Genomic DNA, 20,101 nt, shown 5'->3' on the forward strand with positions numbered 1-20,101 from the left:
ACAAAGGAATGCCATGGGTTTTTTTTAAGAAAAGTCTTTTCTGAGAACACTTACTGCACTGATTATGTCGCTCCACATCTACCGCGGGATCTATCACTGTTTCCTTTAGCTCAACTACCTTCTCTCCTTCTTGATCATTTGTTGTAACAGTTGTTAAAATCTCTTCCATCTTCTTCCTTTCTGCTTCTCTCTCCAGCTCTTCTATTTCTTGCATACGTTTCTCTAGAAGTTCTGCCTGCCTCTTTTGCTTTTTTTTCAACTTTTTCTTTTTGTTTTTGGACATCTTTCCTCCCTGAAACATACAGAAATTGCACGTCAAAACAGAGAAAATGGAAGTTAGACTAAAAATAGCAACACTAAAAAATAAAAAATTGATATAAAATTTGAAAAACAATTTTTACTTAAAATTTTTGAACACTTTTGACACCTTCCTTCTGTAATCTCTACTGAAGATGGAAAATTAAATGCAGTGAGGTTAAGAGCCTAGAAGAACTCAAGACAATCAGATGAGATATCTGATAACAACATTTTTTCTCTAAAATAAACTATGGTAAACCATCACTGAAAATAATGAAGAGGAGAGTGAAGGCAAGGCTGACTCGGTGGTCGCATGCAGGTGCATTGCAAAGTCGGAGTGGGGTTAAGGCATGTTCGAGAAGTGGTCAGAGAAGGTCCAGACGGTGGTTGAGACTGAGTTGTGGTGTGCACAGTGGTGGAATTTTGAAGCCCATACACTGAACCGAGAGTGAGGTTTGATTGATCCAAGCGCCAGGCTGATTTGTAAAGGTCGGGCACAGGCCGGAATATGGCAGCAGGGTCCAGGCCCAGAGCGTATCAATGTGTCAGGGCCTGGGTCCAAGAGCGAGGAACTACCCGATGTTTGGATGATTTAAATGCAGAACTAAATGGATTGAAAAGGCAGGGTGTCAAGACCAGATGCGAGGGTCAGGACGGGTCGGTCTTGCTCGCTGCTCCATGATATCTGCTCTGGGTCTGCTCCAGATGCTCCGAGCTTTGTGTCTGCAAGCCCCACAACATTTTGTTCCACTGTGTGATGAACTGAGGCAGAGGCTGTAGGCCTGCTCCGGTTGCTGCAGGCTTTGTGAATATGGACTCACTTTCCTTCTGAATGCTGTTGCTTTCTTTTACTGTTTGTATGATTTGTATTTTTTTCCCTCTCCGTGCATTGGGTGCTTGTTGGTCCTTTTTTTTTAAAAAAAGGTTTATTTTGTGTTTCTTGTTTTGTGGCTGCCTGTAAGGAGACAAATCTCAAGGTTGTATAATGTACACATACTTTGATAATAAATGTACTTTGAACTTTGATTCTCTGTCTTTACCATTTTCTTGAAGTGCAAAGGGAAATTTAAAGACAATACAGTAGTAAGTGGAGCACCTGATGTCAACTTAATTGTGTATGAAATTGCAGTTCGAGTGAATACCACAGTGTTTTGCTACTCCTGAAAATTACATTCAGGTCATAACATACAAAAAGTTTAATACATCTGATGCCTTTTTGAATCTCAGGATGTAATTAATGCATTCTTGGTGTTTTTACTGATATAGTACAGGGAAACATGCAAACCAATTTGTGCAAAACAAGATCCCACAAATGACCAAATAATTAAATGTAATCATATTGTGGAAGGACACCAGGAAATCTTACCCCCTTTTCTTGAATAGTACTATTGGATATTTTGAAAACATTGGAGAAAGCAGGTGTTTTTTCAGTTTAACATCTTATCCAAAATTCAGTAATTCTAATACTCCACTGTTTTCTTAGTATTGACAGTTTAGATTGTACAGTCAAGCATGTAAAGTCTCCGCTTCTATTGCAGTAGTAAGAATACAAGATTCAAGATTGTTTAATTTCATTTCCAAGTGTAAAGGAGAAAGAAATAATTGTTATTCCAGATCCGATACAGCACAAAAAAAAACAATACACACAATATGCTGGAAGAGCTCAGCAGTTCAGGCAGCATCTATGGATGGGAATAAACAATCGATGTTTCGGGCAAAACCCTTTATCAGGACTGATTTCCAGCACACGCAGTACCTTGTGTCAATAAAAAACACAATAAATATAAATAACACAATATTGCTTATATACATTGACTGTGTGCCCATAAAGTGATGCTAAGCACAGGAAGTGACTAACAGGAGGAGATAAAGTGGTGGTGATAAGAATTGTGGAGCGGTAGGTTAGTGGGTGGAGGTGTTGATCACTCTTACTGCTTGAAAGTAACTGCTTTTGAGTCTGGTGGTCCTGGTGTGGATGCTATGTAGTCAGAATCAGGTTTATTATCACCAGCATGTGATGTGAAATTTGATAAACTTAGCAGCAGCAATTCAATGCAATAATAATAAATAAATAAAATAAAAACAATAATAATAAGTAAATCAATTACGTATATTGAATCGATTTTTAAAAACATGCAGAAACAGAAATACTGTATATTAAAAAGTGAGGTAGTGTTCTTCCTCATTGGAGTAGAATAAACAGTTCATTAGCAGAGTGGATGGGATCCTTCATGACATTACTGGCTCTTTTCCAGCACCTTTCTACATACATGTCCTTGATGGCAGGTAAGTTGGTGCTCGTGATGTGTTGGGTAGTTTAGACTACCTGTTGAAGAACCTTTATGTCCATCGCAATGCAGTTTCCATCCTGTGCAATATTAGGATGCTCTCTACAGCACATCAATGGGTATAGATATGCATAGTCGCACTCTCTTCAGCCTCTTCAGAAAGTAGAGGCATTGGTGAGCTTTCCTGATTGCACAGAATGTGTTCTAGAGCCAGTCTTTGAAACTACTTGCAGCTTCCACTGCTGTGCCACCAACGTAAAGAGGGGTGTAAGTGGTGAAAGTTCGCCTGAAGTCAATAATCTTCTTTGTCTTGTTGACATTAAGGATGAGGTTATTTGCCTGGCACCAGGCTTTGAGCTCTTCCACCTCTTTGTAGGCCGTCTCATCGTTGCTGGTGATTGAGCCCCACTACTGTTGTGTTATCAGTAAACTTGACAATGTGGTTACCTGGGTACACAGTACATAGTCCTGGGGAGCACACATGTTGAGAACGATGGGGAGGAGGAAGCGGTTGTGCATCTGACTAACTGAGGTCTTTTGGTTAGGAAGTCCAACACCCAGTTGCAGAGTAGTGTATTTAGACCGAGGAGTGGGAGTTTCATCAGTATGCATGTTGGTGAGTGTCCAATATGGCAGGAATGGAGTTCATGATATGCCATTACCAGCTGTTCAAAGTATTTCATAATGATTGGTGCCACTGGGTGGTACATGTTTAGTTCTGAAGGTGTTCGTTGGTATTGGGTTGATGATGAGGCAAGGCCTCCAATGGTAAAGGCCAACCATGGATGTTGCATCCTAGCTGTCTAGATATGGAAGCCAGGGCACTATGATACGGAGAGCAAGCTCCCCCTCTCCGCGCATCTGATGAACCCAAAGGAATAGCAGAGACTGATACAGTTTGGTACCAGCAGCATTGCAGGAGTTACCAGTCTATATTGAACTCAATTTAGGACTGCTTTAAGGGCTCTAGCTTCAGATTTTCCCCTCTGGGTTTACTCTTGAGGCCTTTCGCATGAGTGGGGATAGCTGCAAGGCAACAAAGGTTTGAGATCAGAGTTTTCCTTCTCCTAGATGAGCTGCCAACCATTGCTGACAAACCCCATCTGCCCGAAGTGACTGGTTTTAGGGTGCCAGTAACCCACCTTTGCCCCTTCCCTTCAGTAGAAACAGTTTCACTGGGATTAGTAGCTAAGCCACATGTGAAGGCCAGGAGATGGACTTGGCTGTCAGAGGCTATTTGAGTCGCATGTCATTGGGAGCATTTAATAGGTAGTGGGAGCTTATCCCCACAACCACCACCAACTATAATAACCTAAAGGAACAGGGATGATGGCGGCTGATTTGAGCATGTGGGGATAGCAGCCTGGATGAGTGACGTGTTGGAGATGTCAGTGAGTGGGTGTTCCTACTCCGAGTACTCGATCTGGGATGTTGTCTGGTCCAGCAGCCTTACAGGAGTTGACTCCCTGCAGATCCTTTTCATGTCTGTTGCTGTTACAATGGCTGCTCACCTGGGCTGGGGGGGGGGGCAGCTTTCACGGCAGGCACTGTGTTGCATGCCTTGAAGTGTGCATAAAAGTTGTTTGGAGCCTCAAGGAGGGAGATGTCACTGGTACAGTCGATGCTGTTTTTCCTTGTGTAGTCAGTAAAGCCCTCGATTCCCAGCCACATCATTATCAGACAGGTATTCCTGATTTTTTATGCATAGGTGGTCTTTGCCCTTTTGATGCCCAAGATAAGGTTTCTCCTGGCTACTCTGAGAGCTGTTCCATCCCTATACTTGAAGTCAGCGTCCCGGGCTTCAATAGGGCCTACACCTCTGTGTTCAGCAGCGCTTCTGGTGGGGCCATGAGATTATCACTCAAGGTACCAATGTCATCTGTGTACTTACAGATGCAGCCGATGAAAGAAGAGGCATATTCTTTGAGGACTGTGTCTTCTCTCTTTGTGGCAGCTTCCTTGAACATGTACCTGGTCAAAATAGTTCTGAAACATAGAGATTTCCTCATAAGGTCATACAGTGATGGCCCTCGACTGGTTTCTCCATTTTCAGTTGAGGTCAGTATGCTGGGATTAACATTATGGAGATTAGGTCAGGGGACCAACATGAGGGTATGGTATGGCTTTGTAAGAACTGCGTCTGTTTGTGTAAACATGGTGCATTTTTTTTTCACCTTGTGGCCATGGTGACATGTAGGATCTAATGAAAGCCTTTCAGTGTAAGCACCATTTCACCTGTCCTTACCATCCTCAATTTAATGGGGCAATTGATAGACAGAACAGGGCCCGAAAATCAAGCTGGCTAAATTGTGTGAGGAAACTGACAAAGGTGGCCAGAAGCATTTCTACTGGCCCTCAAGACAATGCGCTGTGCTCCAACCGTATAGCAGGTCTATTTCCACGAGGTAGCATTGGGATGTCCCATGCGCTTGTCAATCACTCCTTTCTTTTTGGTAAAATAGATGGAAATCCATACTTTGAGTGAAAACATGTTACAGTATTGTGTGGCATTAATGTGAACTCTTAAAAGTTTCCATCACCAGGTATCAGATGAAGTCATGATAACTGCAGAGTGCCATACCTTCCAGATTGGGTACTGGCGATAGCCTACTGATGAAAAAACTGCCTGGAGTCTTGCTGGAAAGGTCTATTCCAAGTATGCTGACCACACACATTGCTTTAAAGGTCTAAGGAAAGCCAATGTGGATACACGCCTTGTACTTTACGTCAGCAGTATCACTGGACCACACCAGCGGCCAGAAGAACCTTGATGATAAGGACTAACGGACTGAATTCTTGATCTTTGCTATTTGCCACCAATATGCATTATACCCTTTGGGTAATCTGGACATCTATTTTCTGCCTAAATGCAGAAGTATCCCATAATACAGGTGTCCCCCACTTTTTGAACGTTCGCTTTACGAAACCTCACTGTTACGAAAGACCTACATTAGTACCCTGTTTTCGCTAACAGAAGGTGTTTTCACTGTTACGAAAAAAGCAGCACGTGAAAAAAATCAGCATGCACCCCAAGAAGCCGCTCTCCCCCGGATTCAGAACGGCATTCTCACTGGCATTGCTTAAACACATGCCTGTGAGCAGCCGTGTGCAAGATGAGTTCTATGGTATCGGAAAAGCCTGAAAGAGCTCGTAAGGGTGTTACACTTAACGGTAAAACTAGACATAATTAAGCATTTTGATCGTGCCGAACAAAGTAAGGACTAAGTGAGTTTGGCTTGTGGAAGCTGACGAAGATGATGTTGAAGAGGTTTTGGCATCCCATGACCAAGAACTGATAGATGAAAAGCTGATGCAATTGGAAGAAAAAAGGATAACAACAGAAACCGAATGAGTAATGATAAAGTACAACTTTAACTTTGAAAGGGTACGTCAGTTTAGGGGATATTTGCAGGATGGTTTGAGTCCTTATTAAAGAACTGTATGATAGAAAAATGCGCGAGGCTCAGCAGTCAAGCAAGCCTTCCACATCAGCCACAGCAGACGACGAACCTCAACCTTCGACATCGAGGCGGGCAGTCATAGAAGATGAACTGCCTGCTCTAATGGAAACAGATGACGAGATGACACCCCAGTGTCCCACCACCCCAGCACTCTGGCCGCGGACAGATACCAATTTGCGGAGAATGCAGCAGTAGCTGGGAGAGACACAGCACATCTTTAAGAAAAAAGCCGAAATAAATATGCTAATTAATTAAGTGCCGCCCGACGCGTAATTGTCAGCCCAGATCAGAGGCAATGCAATCGGCACTGATCTGGGCCGACAAGTATGTGCCGGGAGGCACCTAATTAATTAGCATGTTTATTTCGGCTTTTTTCTTAAAGATGTGCTGTGTGCCTCCCGGCTACTGCTGCATGCTTCGCGGATCGGTATCGGTTCGCTGCCCGGAGGGTGGGGGCCACTGCATCACCCAAACTCCGATGACTCGGTCTATCACACCACCATCAGAGTGCTCCGTGCTTTCCCAATTCCGGTAAGTGATACTACACTGTACATACATTATTTCTACTTTATATCGACTGTGTATTCTTACGTGTTATTTGGTATGATTTGGCAGCTTCATAGCTTAAAGGTTACTGGAGAGCGCTTGCTCCGTGTTTTTGCCCACGGTGCTTGCGTGAGATTTTCGCTACGGAGAACAGTTCAGGCAATGATTGTGGAAAAGTATTTCTACATCATATAAGCTGTGTATTTATATCATTCCTGATTTTACTATATGTTACTGTTATTTTAGGTTTTATGTGTTATTTGGCATGATTTGGTAGGTTATTTTTGGGTCTGCGAACACTCACAAAATTTTCCCATATAAATAAATGGTAATTGCTTCTTTGCTTTTCGACATTCCGGCTTACGAACCGCTTCATAGGGGGAAACCTGTAATCCTAAACCCTTTTCTTAGCCTTAGTTATGAATATATGCCGCATACTAACTGGTCAGATTGTTTGGTGTGCTCTACAGGTCCTACACATTCAGAAGGTGGATTGCCAATGCAGCCTATACCCCTGAATCATACTGAGCTTGATTCTGTTTTACTTTGATAACAAAACTAAAATTGTAAAGGGAGCAGGAGACCGCACTACCCATTGGAATGACTCTTGCTAGTGCAACCGCTTTAAAGGTTGGTATCAACCTTCTATGGAGTGCATAATCCCCCTCCCCTCGCACGGAAGCTGCTTCATGGGGTCAAGGGTGAGTATTTTACTGTAACCAGCAAGGGACCAGAGAAGACTTGGGTAACAATATGTGCAATGCCTATACCACTGATGACCCTCCTAATCTTGTTAATGATACTTACTGGGTGCGTGGCTGCCAGGCCGATCAGTGACTGCCAGGAGTACCCAAAAAAAAAAGCAATCTTTGGCCTGAACCAAAGCCATGAAGAGGTTATTGTTATCTGGCCTATGTGGTACCATATATGTAAGCAAGCAAGTTTATCTGTATAGCACTTTTCAAACACAAGGCAATTTAAAGTGCTTTACATAGAACAAGATATAAAAATGAAACATCAAATTGCAGACAATATATTAAGAGAATAAAAATCACACAAAACCATGATAAATAAACGTTACAGTGCAGGAGATTCTAATTAAAAGCTACAGCGAAAAGTTTTAAGTCTCGATTTTAAAAAGCTTAAAGTTGGGGCAGACTTCAGATCCTCTGGAAGGTTATTCCAAGTATGTGGAGTTGCTTCACCATGTTTAGGTTTGATCCTGGGGACAGCTAGCAGATCTGCCCCAGACAACCTGAGAGCTCAGGACAGTTCATAATGCAGCAAGAGTATGGATATGTACTTTAGCCGTAGACCATTCAGTACTTTATAAACCAGTAGTATCATTTTAAAATCAATTCTCTAATGAACAGGAAGCCAGTTTAGCAATCTGAGAACTGGAGTGATACGATCTACTTTCTTGGTCTTAGTGAGGACTCTAGAAGCAGCTTTCTGAATGAGCTGCAGCTGTCTGATGGATTTTTTTTTTAAACAAAGACCTATGAAAACACCATTACAGTAGTCAAGCTTACTAAAAATAAATGCATGGATGAGGTTTTCTAGATCTTGCTGAGACTCAAGCCCTTTAACTCTCACTATGTTTTTAAGATGGTGGTAGGCTGACTTTGTAATTGTCTTAATGTGGTAGTTAAAACTTAAGTCAGATTCCATCACAACAGAAAGGTTTCTGGCTTGGTTTGTGGACTGTACCACCTGCCCAAACTCTCTCTACGTCCCACTGTGCAGGGCTACTGTCAAAGGAGCATTATGGAAACTGAGTGCTTCTGGAGAATAGCATCCCCTGTTCTGCAGAACTGCAGATTTGCTTGTGAGAGCATAAATATGGCCTTAGCACTGGAGAAATTAGCTAACGACACAGCCTTAGAGCTACATGATACGAGTCAAGCCATCAATGTCATCACCACCGAAATAGTGGCAACCTGCATTGTGGCCCTTTCAAAATCAACTAGCTTTGGACTTTTTGTTGGGCAAAAAGGGTGGTACTGATGCAATCATTGGTCAGGAGCGATGCATGTACATCCCTGATATGTTCGAGAATATCACCAATTCAGATGTCCACATCCAAGCAGAAGTTGATGAAGTTAGGGCAATTGAGAAAAGGCTGCACAAGACTCCATCCTCAGCTTGGAGAACATTTAGTTGGCTTCATTCTTTACTCGGGGGCTGAAGCAACTCCCTTGTACAGTGCGCAATGGAGCCATATCATTGTTAGTTGTCATATTCCTTTTAGTCTCTTGTTTGAGATTACTCTGTGGAATGTTAGCCCGCAGAGCAGCTGCCTCCATCACGGTTCAATAGCCAATCACCCAGGAGGAAACTGTCACAGTGTCAGAGACGCCGAGCTATTGAAAAATCAGTAAAATTTGTGTTTACTCCACAGGGCAACATAAATGTGTCCTGCAGTAAGGAAAGGATAGGCTGGGGCAGTTGGTGTCATGTGAGACCTTTAATGTGAAACTGCTGGAGACACTTTTGTTTCCTACAGACGAAATAGGCTGGGTTGACTGCAGCAGTGGGGCACCGGAGACAGACGAGATTAGAGTAACAGAGGGATGTGAAACATACCCAACAACTAAAACTCTGTTGTCCTTGCTAACTTCAAAATATCATTGGCTGTCTGCTCAAAGTTTCGATTGAATTTTAACACCCCTATTGTCCTTGCTAACTTCAAAATATCATTGGCTGTCTGCTCAAAGTTTCGATTGAATTTTAACACCCCTATTGTCCTTACTAACTTCAAAATATCATTGGCTATCCACTCAAAGTTTCAATTGACTCCATTGTGAATGGTGATTGATCTTGCGAGGAAGAAATTCAAACATATACAATTTACAATAATCAATATCCATAACTGATAAACTCTGCATAAAAATAGCAGCTTTATGTTTTGACTTCAGGGCAGTTTATGGCAGGGGCCCATGCTGCTCCCCTTGTGCACAAGTAAAATAAGAAGAATGCTTGAGTCGTAAGACTGCATGTGATCTGGGGCCAGTTATTTCAATTATTTTAAAGATACCTTAAGGCTGTCATAGCCAGGAGTGGAAGTGAGGATAAGATCCCACTACCGATTAAATGCTCCCAATTGTGTGTATCTCAAATAACCTCTGACAACCAAGTCTAGCTTCTTCATGTGTTGCTTAGCTACTAAGCCCAGTAGAACTGTTTCTACTGACAGGAGATGGGGCAAAGGGCAGATTAGCAGCGCCTTAAAACCAGTTGCTTCAGGCAGATGAGGCTCATCAGCCGTGGATGGCAGCTCATGTAGAAGGAAAGCTCTGATTTCAAACTTCCACTACCTTGTGGTTATACCCACTCATGGATAAGGCTTCGGGAGTAAACCTCAAGGAGATATCTGGAACTGAAGTTGCTAAGGTAGTTCCACATTGAGTTCAACATTGACTGGCAACTTCTGTGATGCCACTGGTACCAAACTGTATCAGTCTGTGCTGCTCCTCTGCATGAAGAGAAGCCTTCTACATGGGCAACAGCTTGTTCTCCATATTGTATTACCTGGCACACATGGTCCAGCCCGACCAATGGAGGGACCTCTGAGGCCTCTGTCTCAGTTATTCTAAACACATTTATTATCAAAATATGTATGCAGTATACAACCCTGAGATTCCTCATCTTCACAGACAGTCACGAAATAGAGAAAAGCCATAGAACCCGTTCACTTTATTTATTATTGGTGATGGCAGTTACTTCAACTCTCCAGTAGCCATGGTGACACGTTAGTGAAATTTCAGTAAAATGCCCTGCAAGTTAACATGATTGAAGTCTCCTGTAATTATGAAGAGACCTTCCAGATGCTTGTTTTCTAGACAGCTGATGATACTGTAAAACTCTCTTTTCTGAGGCTGTGCCCTCTGGTACTAGACTCGCCCACTGTAGGAAACACCCTCTCCACATTCGCTCCATCAGGGCCTTTCAACATTCAATCGGTTTCAATGAAATACCCTCTCATTCTTCTAAACAACAGTGAGTACAGACCCAGAGCCATTAAATGCTTCTGATATGTTAACCCTTTCATTACCAGAATAATCTTCATGAAACTATTCTGAACGCTCTCCAATGCCAGCACATCTTTGCTTAGATACTGCTCAAAACTGTTCATAATACCCTAACTGCAGTCTGACCAATGCCTTATAAAGTCCTGGCATCTCATCCTTGCTCTTATATTCATTGAAACATAACATGAAAAGAAGTGGTCCCCATACCGAACCTGCCAGTCAGCCAATCTTCTATCCATGCTAGTATCTTTCCTGTAATACCATCGGTTCTTATCTTGTGGCATCTTGTCAAAGGCCTTCTTAAAATCCAAGTACACAATATCCACTGACTCTTCTTTGTTTATCCTGCCTGTTATTTCCTCAAAGAATTCCAACAGATTTGTCAGGCAAGATTTTCCCCTTCAGGAAAGTATGGTGACATTGGCCTCCAAGTAGCCCAAAACATCATCCTTAATAATGGACTCCGACATCTTCACAACCACTGAAGTCAGGCTAACCACCCAATAATTTCTTTTCTTCTGCCTCACTCCCTTGTTAAAGAGTGGAGTGACATTTGCAATTTTCCCAACTTGAGATTCTTGAAAGATTATTACTAATGCCTCCACAATCTTCTCAGCTACCTCTTTCAGAACCCTGGGGTGAAGTCCATCTGGTCTAGTTGACCTATCTACCTTCAGACCTTTCAGCTTCCGAAGCACCTTCCTCCTTAGCAATAGCAAATGCATTCACTTCCCCCTGCTGACACTCTCGAACGTCCAGCATACTGATCGTGTCTTCCACAGGGAAGTCTGACAAAAAAAACATCAAGTTCATCCACCATTCCTTTGTTGACCATTACTACCTCTCCAGTGTCATTTTCCAGTGGTGCAATATCAACTCTCCCTCTCTTTTAACTTTATATATCTGAAAAAACTTTGATATCCTCTGATATTTTTGGCTAACTTACCTTCATATTTCATTTTTTCTCCTTATGGTTTTTTTAGTTGCATTCTTTTGGGTTTTAAAAGCTTCTCGATCCTCTAATTTTCACTATAATTTATGCCGTCCCTTTTGCTTTTATGCTGTCTTTGACTTCACATGGTTGCCTCATCCTCTCTTTAGAATACCTTTTTTCTTGTAACTAGACAGAAGGTTCTTGGGAACTGAAAGGTCTGAAGGTAGATAAGTCAACTGGACCAGATGGTGTGCACCCCAGAGTTCTGAAAGAGGTGGCTGAAAAGATCGTGGAAGTATTAGTAATGATCTTTCAAGAATCACTAGATTATGGAATGGTTCCAGAAGATGAGAACATTGAAAATGTCACTCCAGTCTTCAAGGAGGGAGGGGGCAGAAAAAAGGAAATTGCAGGCCAGTTAGTCTGACCTCTGTGGTTGGGAAGATGTTGGAGTCGATTATTAAAGATACTTGAAGGCACGTGATAAAATAGGCCGTAGTCAGCATAGTTTCCTCAAGGGAAAATCTTGCCTGACAAATCAGTTGGAATTCTTTAAAGAAATAATAAGCAGGATAGACGAAGGAGAATCGCTTGATGTTGTGTACTTGGATTTTCAGAAGACCTTTGACAAAGTGCCACACGAGGCTGCTTAACAAGCAACAAGCACATGGTATTACAGGAAAGAATCTAGTATGGATAAAACAGTGGTTGGTTGGTAGGAGGCAAAAAGTGGGAATAAAGGACACCTTTTCTGGCTGGCTGCCGGTGACTAGCAGTGTTCTACAGGAGTCTGTGCTTGGACCAGTTCTTTTTACATTACACGTTAATGATCTGGATGATGGAACTGATGCCTTTGTTGCAGTTTGCAGACGATATGAAGATAGATGGAGGAACAGTTAGCTTTGAGAAAGTAGAGAAGCTACAGAAGAACTTAAGACAGTTTTGGAGAATGGGCAAAGAAATGGTAGATGGAATACAGTGTCAGGAAGCGTATGGTCATGCACTTTGGTAAAAGAAATGAAGGGATTGAATATTTTCAAAGTGGAGAGAAAATACAAAAAAAAACTGAGGTGCAAAGGGACTTGGGAGTGCTTGTGCAGGATTACCTAAAGGTTAATTTGCAGGTTGAGTCTGTGGTGAGGAAGGCAAATGCAAAGTTAGCATTCATTTCAAAGGACTAGAATATAAAAGCAAGGATGTAATGGTGAGACTTTATAAAGCACTGGTGAGGCCTCACTTGGAGTATTGTGAACAGGTTTGGGCCCCTTATCTTAGAAAGGATGTGCTGAAACTGGAGAGGCTTCAAAGGAGGTTCACAAAAATGAATCCAGGATTGAATGACTTGTCAATTGAAAGGCTTTTGATGGTGCTGGGCCAGTATTCACTAGAATTCAGAAGAATGAAGGCATGACCTCATTGAAACCTATCAAATGGTGAAAGGCCTTGATAGTGTAGGTGTGGAGAGGATGTTTCCTATAGTAGGAGAGTCTAAGACCAAAGCACTCAGCCTCAGAATAGAGAGGCATCCTCTCAGAACAGAGAAAAGAAGGAATTTCCTTAGCCAGAGAGTGGTGAAGCTGTGGAATTCTTTAGCATAGTTCTGGAGGCCAAGTCTTTATGTATATTTAAGATAGAGGTTAACAGATTCTTAATTGGTAAGGGCATGAAGGGATACGGGGAGAAAGCAGGAGACTGGGGCAGAGAGGAAAATTGGATCAACCATGATGAAATAGTGGAGCAGACACGATGGATCAAATGGCCTAATTCTGCTCCTATATCTTATAGTCTCGTGGTCTCATCATTTTTCGGATGTGTCTATTCTGTACCCTCTGAATTGCCCCCAGAAACTCCAACTGTCATCCCTGCTAGTGTCACCTTCCAATCAACTTTGGCCAGCTCCTCTCACATGCCTCTGTAATTCCCTTTACTCTACTATAATACTAATAGATCTGACTTTATCTTCTCTCTCTGAAACAGCAGATAATTCTGTCTTATTATGATTATTGTCTCCCAAGGGGTCCTTTACCTTAAGTTTCTTAATCAAATCTGGTTCACTAAACAACACCCAATCCAGAACTGTCTTTCCTCTATTAGGCTCTAAAAAGGCATCTTATACATATTCTACAAATTTCTTCTCTTGGGATCCAGCACCAAACTGATTTTTCCAATCTACATGCATATTGAAATTCCCATGACTATTGTAACATTGCCCTTGTTACACGTCTTTTCCATTTCCTGTTGAAATTTATATCCCACCTCCTGGCTTCTGTTCGGGGGCATGTATATAACTCCCATCAGGATCTTTTTACTCTTGCAGTTTCTTGACTCTACCAGCAAGGATTCTACATCTTCTGATCCTATGTCACCTCTTTCTAAGGATTTGATTTAATTTTTCTTTATCAACTGTACTACCCCGCTCTCTCTACCTGTCTATCCTTTCGATACAAAGTGTATCCTTGATGTTAAGCTCCCAACTATGATCTTCTTTCAGCCACGTCTCAATGATGCCTACAACATCATACCTGTCAGTCTCCAATTGCTCTACTCTACCTTATTCCGTATACTGTATGCATTCAAATGGAACACCCTAACTCCTGAATTCATCACCATTTTAAATTTTGACCCTTATTTTACACTTCACCTCATCCCACTGACTGCAATTCTGCCTATCATCTGCATGTTCATCCTCACGTTCTCACTACACACTGCATCAACTTGTATCCAACTGCCCCATCCTCAGCCCTATCAAGCAGGTTCCCAGTGCCCTGCCAACTTAGTTTAAACTTTCCCTAACAGCTCTAGCAAACCTCCTGCAAGGATATTGGTCCCCCTTGGATTCAGGCATAACCAATCCTTTCTGTACAGGTCAAACCTTCCCCAGAGGAGATCCCAATGATCCATAAATCAGAAATTCTGACCCCTGCACCATTTCTTCAACCATGCATTCATCTGCCAAATCATTCTATTTGTGCCCTGACTAGCACGTGCCACTTGGATTAATTCAGAGATCACTATCTTGGAGGTCCTGTTCTATAGCCTTTTCCCTAACTCCCTAAACTCACTGTGCATGGACTTCTTCCTCCTTTCTACCCACCACGACCTCTGGCTGCTCACCCTGTGTCTTGAGAATCTTCTGCAGTGACTCCAAGACATCCTGGATTCTAGCATCTGGGAGGCAATACACCATCCTGGCATCTCTTTTGCGACCACAGAATCTTCTGTTCATCTCCCTAATTATCAAGTCTCCTATCGCTATCACTCCACCTGACTTTATCCTTCCCTGCTGAGCCTCAGAGCCAGCTACATTGCCACTGACCTGGCTGCTGTTGCTTTGCCCTGTTAGATCGCTCTTCCCACCCCCACAGCAGTATCCAAAGTTGTTGCTGAGGGGAACCCTGCACTGACTGCTTACTCCCCTTACTTCTCCTGGCGGTCACACATCTACCATCTGAAGCCTATACTCTGGATGCGACCACCTCAGTAAAAGACTTATCATAAAGATTTCAGCCTCCTGGAAGGAAAGCCAAGGAAAAGCAATAGGAAGAGGGGAAAGGAAAACAGATCGAAAAGGAAAAGATTCAGAAATATACAAAAGGAAAAGAGGAAAAAGATAGCATACCACAGAGGGAACAGAAATGAACAAATAATGTTTCTCATGTTGGAGGATTACCAATCAAATTTTAAAAATTGGAGAGATAAACAAAATTTTGATCAAAGAAAGTGGTTTTAAAGACCTTGAGGGAGAAAGGAATAAACACAAATGCAGAGAGATTTGGTGAAGGATAATATTATCAATTAAAGTTATTAATTCTGAGGATTATTAAGAGGGAGAAATTAATGTGAGTGGTATAGCTTAAGGGAAACAGGATAAAGAAGAATCTAACTTTTATTTTTGGTCAACTGTAGATTTTTAAGTCAGTTTAAGTCATGCAGCACGGAAAAAATGGGAAAATTTAGTTTTGAGCAGCAAAGCCTCAAGTTTCTGGAGAGTGGAACATGAGAATTCAGCAAGGAGTACACTAGAACCATCAAGGTTTGGGATAACAAAAGTGTAAATCAGGTTTTCAGTAAAAAGCAAGCTAGAGTAGGCAAACGCATGTTTTCATGGAGGAAGAAACAGCTGATCTCACTATTTATCCCCTAGCAATGGAGTAGCAAGGTATAGACTGTAGCTGAACAAAGGGAAAAAATGAAAAGTGCAAGTGAAAGGAGATAGATCTTATGTGGGAAAGGCAGCAAAAAAGGTGGAGGGATGGCAACAAAGATATCCAGGGTGATGGAGAGTAAAAAAAATAGGACAATACAAAGAATGTGATCAATTCTGTAGGAAAGAAGTAATTGAGATAGTTTGGAAGAGGTGTACAATACTTGATCCGTAATAGTAAATCACAAAGGGAAAACTTTGAATAAGTCTATATGTAAAATATTATTTTAATGGAAATAAATTTGAAAGTTACACATTTCTCAATTGTATTTATACCAGGCAAGCTTTTTTTGTAACTTCTAATGAGTTGCCATCACTATAATGGACCTTTGGACAGGAAAAACAGGAAATTACTCACCGGTTTCTGCTGTGGGGCAGTACTCACTGCAGAAATAAAACAAAGAGCAACAAATTGAAACAACATGATACATATAAACTATGCTGTTTACTTTATAGTTTAACATTTTCTCATTAATAATACTAGAGACAAAAGAAGAAATCTTGCATTTAAAAATATATATATTTAATCAAGTTTGTGATTTTTCAGATCATTTATCCTGATCTCATAACCTCAAAATATACAGTATCTTCATTAGGACCACCAGGCAGCCAGAGGGTGTATTCAAAGGACTATTCATCAAACTACTCCCTGGGAGGAAATCTTTTCTCATCTTGAGGTCCAACATCTGGCAGGCAGAATCCCAGCACATCAAGTTCATGATCCAGGCTGTGTATGACTTCCTGCCTAGTCCAGCAAACCTTTAGGCTTCAGACCAAAGTGAGGCATGATCATGTCGTCTCTGTCCTGTCAGAAGGGCCCTGGAACACATCATCAGCAACTGGCCAAAAGCCTTGGGAGAAGACACTACCACTGGCACTATGACCAGGTGCTGAAAGCAGCGGCAGGAAGTATCTCATTGTCCATTAACTCAGAAAGCCTGTCAAAGCTGGAGACCAATCACAGCCTCAGTCCAGATCACCAGCAGGCTTGTTCACATGGAGTCTGACAATTGAAAGATGATCTTGGCAAGCAATTAAAGTTTCCTGACTTCATCACATCATCATCACTGAAGCCTGACAAGGTCATTTTATCAGAAATCTTGAAGCAGATGGTCATGGTAGAACTGTCAGTGCCATGGGAAGACTGGACTGATGGAGCTTTTGAGAGTAAGAAAGATAAATACCAGGAGCTGATAGAGCAGTGTCAGAGACAGGGGTGGAGGGTACGATGCAAGCCTATAGAGGTGGGGTGCAGAGTTTTTGCTGGCAGCTCACTATACAGAACCTACTCTCTTTCACCTTCCTATTATGGGGGCAGCAAAGAAAAGAGGCATCAGGACCATCACAGAGGCTACTGATCGAGTCTCCAGATTGCTAATGGATTAAGTGGTATGACCCCTGGACCAATGCTGCTGGGACCAATCTCCGTTTTGCCATATTGTTTGGTATTCTGCACCCAGAAAAGTGAGTGGGGGGAGATGAAACTTGAGTCCCTTTGCACCTCTGATTTACTCGCAGGTTGAATCATTGGTAAGGAAGGCAAATGTATTGTTAGCATTCATTTTGAGAGGACTAGAATACAAGAGTAAGGATGTGATACTGTGGGTTTATAAGGCATTAGTCAGACTGCAAGGAGCACTGAGAGCAGTTTTGGGTCACTTGTCTGAGGAAAGATGTGCTGCCATTGGAGAGGATGCGGAGGAGGTTCATAAGAATGATTCATGGAATGAAAGGGTTAACGTATGAGGAGTGTTTGATAGCTCTGGGCTTATACTTGCTGGACTTTAGAAAATGGGGGGAGGGGGTTATCTCATTGAAACCCATCAGTATTGAAAGGCTGAGATAGAGTGAATGTGGAGAGCATGTTTCTTATAATGGATGTGTCTAGGATCAGAGGGTACAGCCTCAAGATAGAGGAACACTATTTAAAACAGAGGTGAGGAGGAATTTTTTTCTAGCCAGAGTTGTGAAATTCACTGGCACAGATGGCAGTGGAGGCCAAGTCATTCAGTATACTTAAAGCCAAGGTTGAGAGGTTCTTGTTAGTTCGGCCATCAAAGGTTATGGGAAGACGGCAAGAGAATGGTGTCAAGTGAGAAAATACAGTATATCAGCCATGATGGAATGGGCCGAGTGGCCTAACTCTGCTCCTATGTCTTATGGTCTAAATGCCAAAGCATAGCTATTTCTTTTTCTTCCTTTTCAGGGTTCTTCTGTAGACCCTGACCTGGAGTTACACGATGACTTCAGTTCTTTGCAGAAATCGAACCCGCTCTCAGGGCCTCATGACCAGCCACTTTTCAATATGCCAAGGACGCGGCCTAGAATCCTTCAGGGTGCCGGATTTTCGTGGCTCTGGAGGTGGGCAGATTCGAGGCTGGTGCTGCTACCTAATGTGTGGTGGGAGTACATAGAAGATTGAAAGCAGTGAGCTGGCTGCGTCTCCAGAGACCCAAGTTCTTTGGATACAGAGCTCGGAAAACACAGTGTAACAGACTTTTAACACCATAAATCAGCAAGTTATTTTGTTATGTCTCCTCTCTCGCTGTGAAATGGGGACACCTGTTTTTCCTTTTTTTTGGGGCGGGAGGAGAGGAGAAGGGAGAGGGAGTGGGGAGAGGGGGGTAGAGGGAAAACACGCACGCCTGTGGTATATCGAATACCAGGTGAATGAGTAGTCTTTGGGGTACTGCAAGCCTGTATCTTTAATTATGCTTTGCTGCACACTTGAGTGCTTGGTGGAGGGTACAGATGCTTTTTTTGCTGGTGGGGGTGGTGTTGTCGCTTTGCTGCTGCTTATGCATGGGAGGGAGAGCTGGTGGAGGCTTTGGGGTTCTAACATTTAAGTGTTATTCATTCTTTGGGGCACTCCTCTGTTTCTGTGGACGTTTGCAAAGAAAAAGAATTTCAGGATGTCTATTGGATACATTTCTCTGACATTAAATGTACCTATTGAAACCTATTGCATATCAGTGCTGCAGAAATTAAATGGATGTTTAAGTAAATGCAGAAGAGGCCAGAATTGTTGCTGAGCAGAGATTCAGTAGGTTGCAAGGCTGAAGGAAAATACAGACGGTAGAAGGGGAAGGACCATGCAAGACAAAGGTAAGAATGAATTTTGAGGATATGTTTACTTAGGAGCCAGGACAACTGAACTTTATATGTCCTCGAGTGTTCAGACAGCAGAACAAGGAAGAGTGGCCCACAGTATATAGTAATAGTGAAGGTTAGTGGTATCAAAAGGCAAGGATGAGTGCTTTACCAGCATGAGTTGACGTAGGTATCAGTACAGAGATATTGAGTGCTAAGACAAAAGCAGTTTTATTAATGACATCATTCTGAGGCAAGAAACACAACAGAATCAATGAGACACTGAGATGGTTTAGGTTTCAGAGTGATGCCAAGCATAACATTGCAAATGGTGGTCAGGGAATGCTGCTCGTGATGATGACTGATGATGTAACTCTGGCTTTTTTGTTCATTCTGCTCTGATGGTTTGAAAAAGAGCCCGGCAATTTAGAAGCAGGGAAGAGTGCTGAAGGAGGGGATATGAGCTGCTGCTAAAGTATAAAGGCAAAAAATTAACAACTCATTACCTTTGCTTGTAATGTTACTAACAATCTTGATGCACAGCTTTCCAGTCAAACTATAACCACAACAATGTGAATCTGCTTTGAATCATAAATTACCTGCTGAGCCAGAAGGTGGTGGAGCACCTGCTTTTTGCCACTCTGTTGCTTCCACAGCCATCCGTCGAATATAAGATTCATCTACACACATTAAGATATTTTCTGGTTTTATATCTGTATGGATAATCTTGCATTTGCTGTGTAGATAATCCAAACCCTGCAAGACCTATTAGCAAACAAAGCCAAGAATATGATTGGTAGTTTCCTTATTTTTGTTAAATACTGAATAAACAAATCTATATTTTTACACTGTTCACCATTATGTTTCAGGAAAAGTTTCATCAGTCCTCAAATGTGTTCACAAAAAGAGCACACTACCAATATCTTGATTTACAAAGTGTGTCTTTATCCCCATAATTATAAAATTTATCTCTGGCATGTTGATACATTACTGAATGAAAGCACAATACTTGCATCAACAATGCAGTAAATAGACTTGGAGCAAAGTTTTTTTTGCCAGTCAGTCATGATTGCAAATGTGCACAGCCCCAATTGTTTTAATGCAAACCCAAATGCAGTCAAAACAAGCAATAATCAGACTGAGAGATGAAGCAAATGGAAAAAGTCCAGGCTAGTCATTTCAAATGCAGTTTTTATTTCACTGGGCAAGTGTTCACCTGAATTTCTTGAAAATAGCTCATTACAGCTTGA

The 20,101-nt window shown here is 42.0% G+C and overlaps 1 protein-coding gene across 12 annotated transcripts in view; it reads right to left on the reverse strand.

Moving 5' to 3' along the window:
• The window catches only part of LOC134359513 (SRSF protein kinase 2-like), a 230,446-nt gene that overhangs the window by 37,388 nt on the left and 172,957 nt on the right, over positions 1–20,101 (reverse strand). For all 12 annotated transcript variants that reach the window (XM_063072869.1, XM_063072866.1, XM_063072867.1 and 9 more), the window contains 3 exons: positions 19,451–19,616; positions 16,120–16,145; positions 55–292 (listed from right to left, as the gene is read on the reverse strand). In XM_063072869.1, the coding sequence (XP_062928939.1) occupies positions 55–292; positions 16,120–16,145; positions 19,451–19,616 (430 nt within the window). The remainder of the gene's footprint in view (positions 1–54; positions 293–16,119; positions 16,146–19,450; positions 19,617–20,101) is intronic.

The sequence above is a fragment of the Mobula hypostoma genome, chromosome 20, assembly GCF_963921235.1.
Source record: "Mobula hypostoma chromosome 20, sMobHyp1.1, whole genome shotgun sequence".
NCBI lineage: Eukaryota > Metazoa > Chordata > Chondrichthyes > Myliobatiformes > Myliobatidae > Mobula > Mobula hypostoma.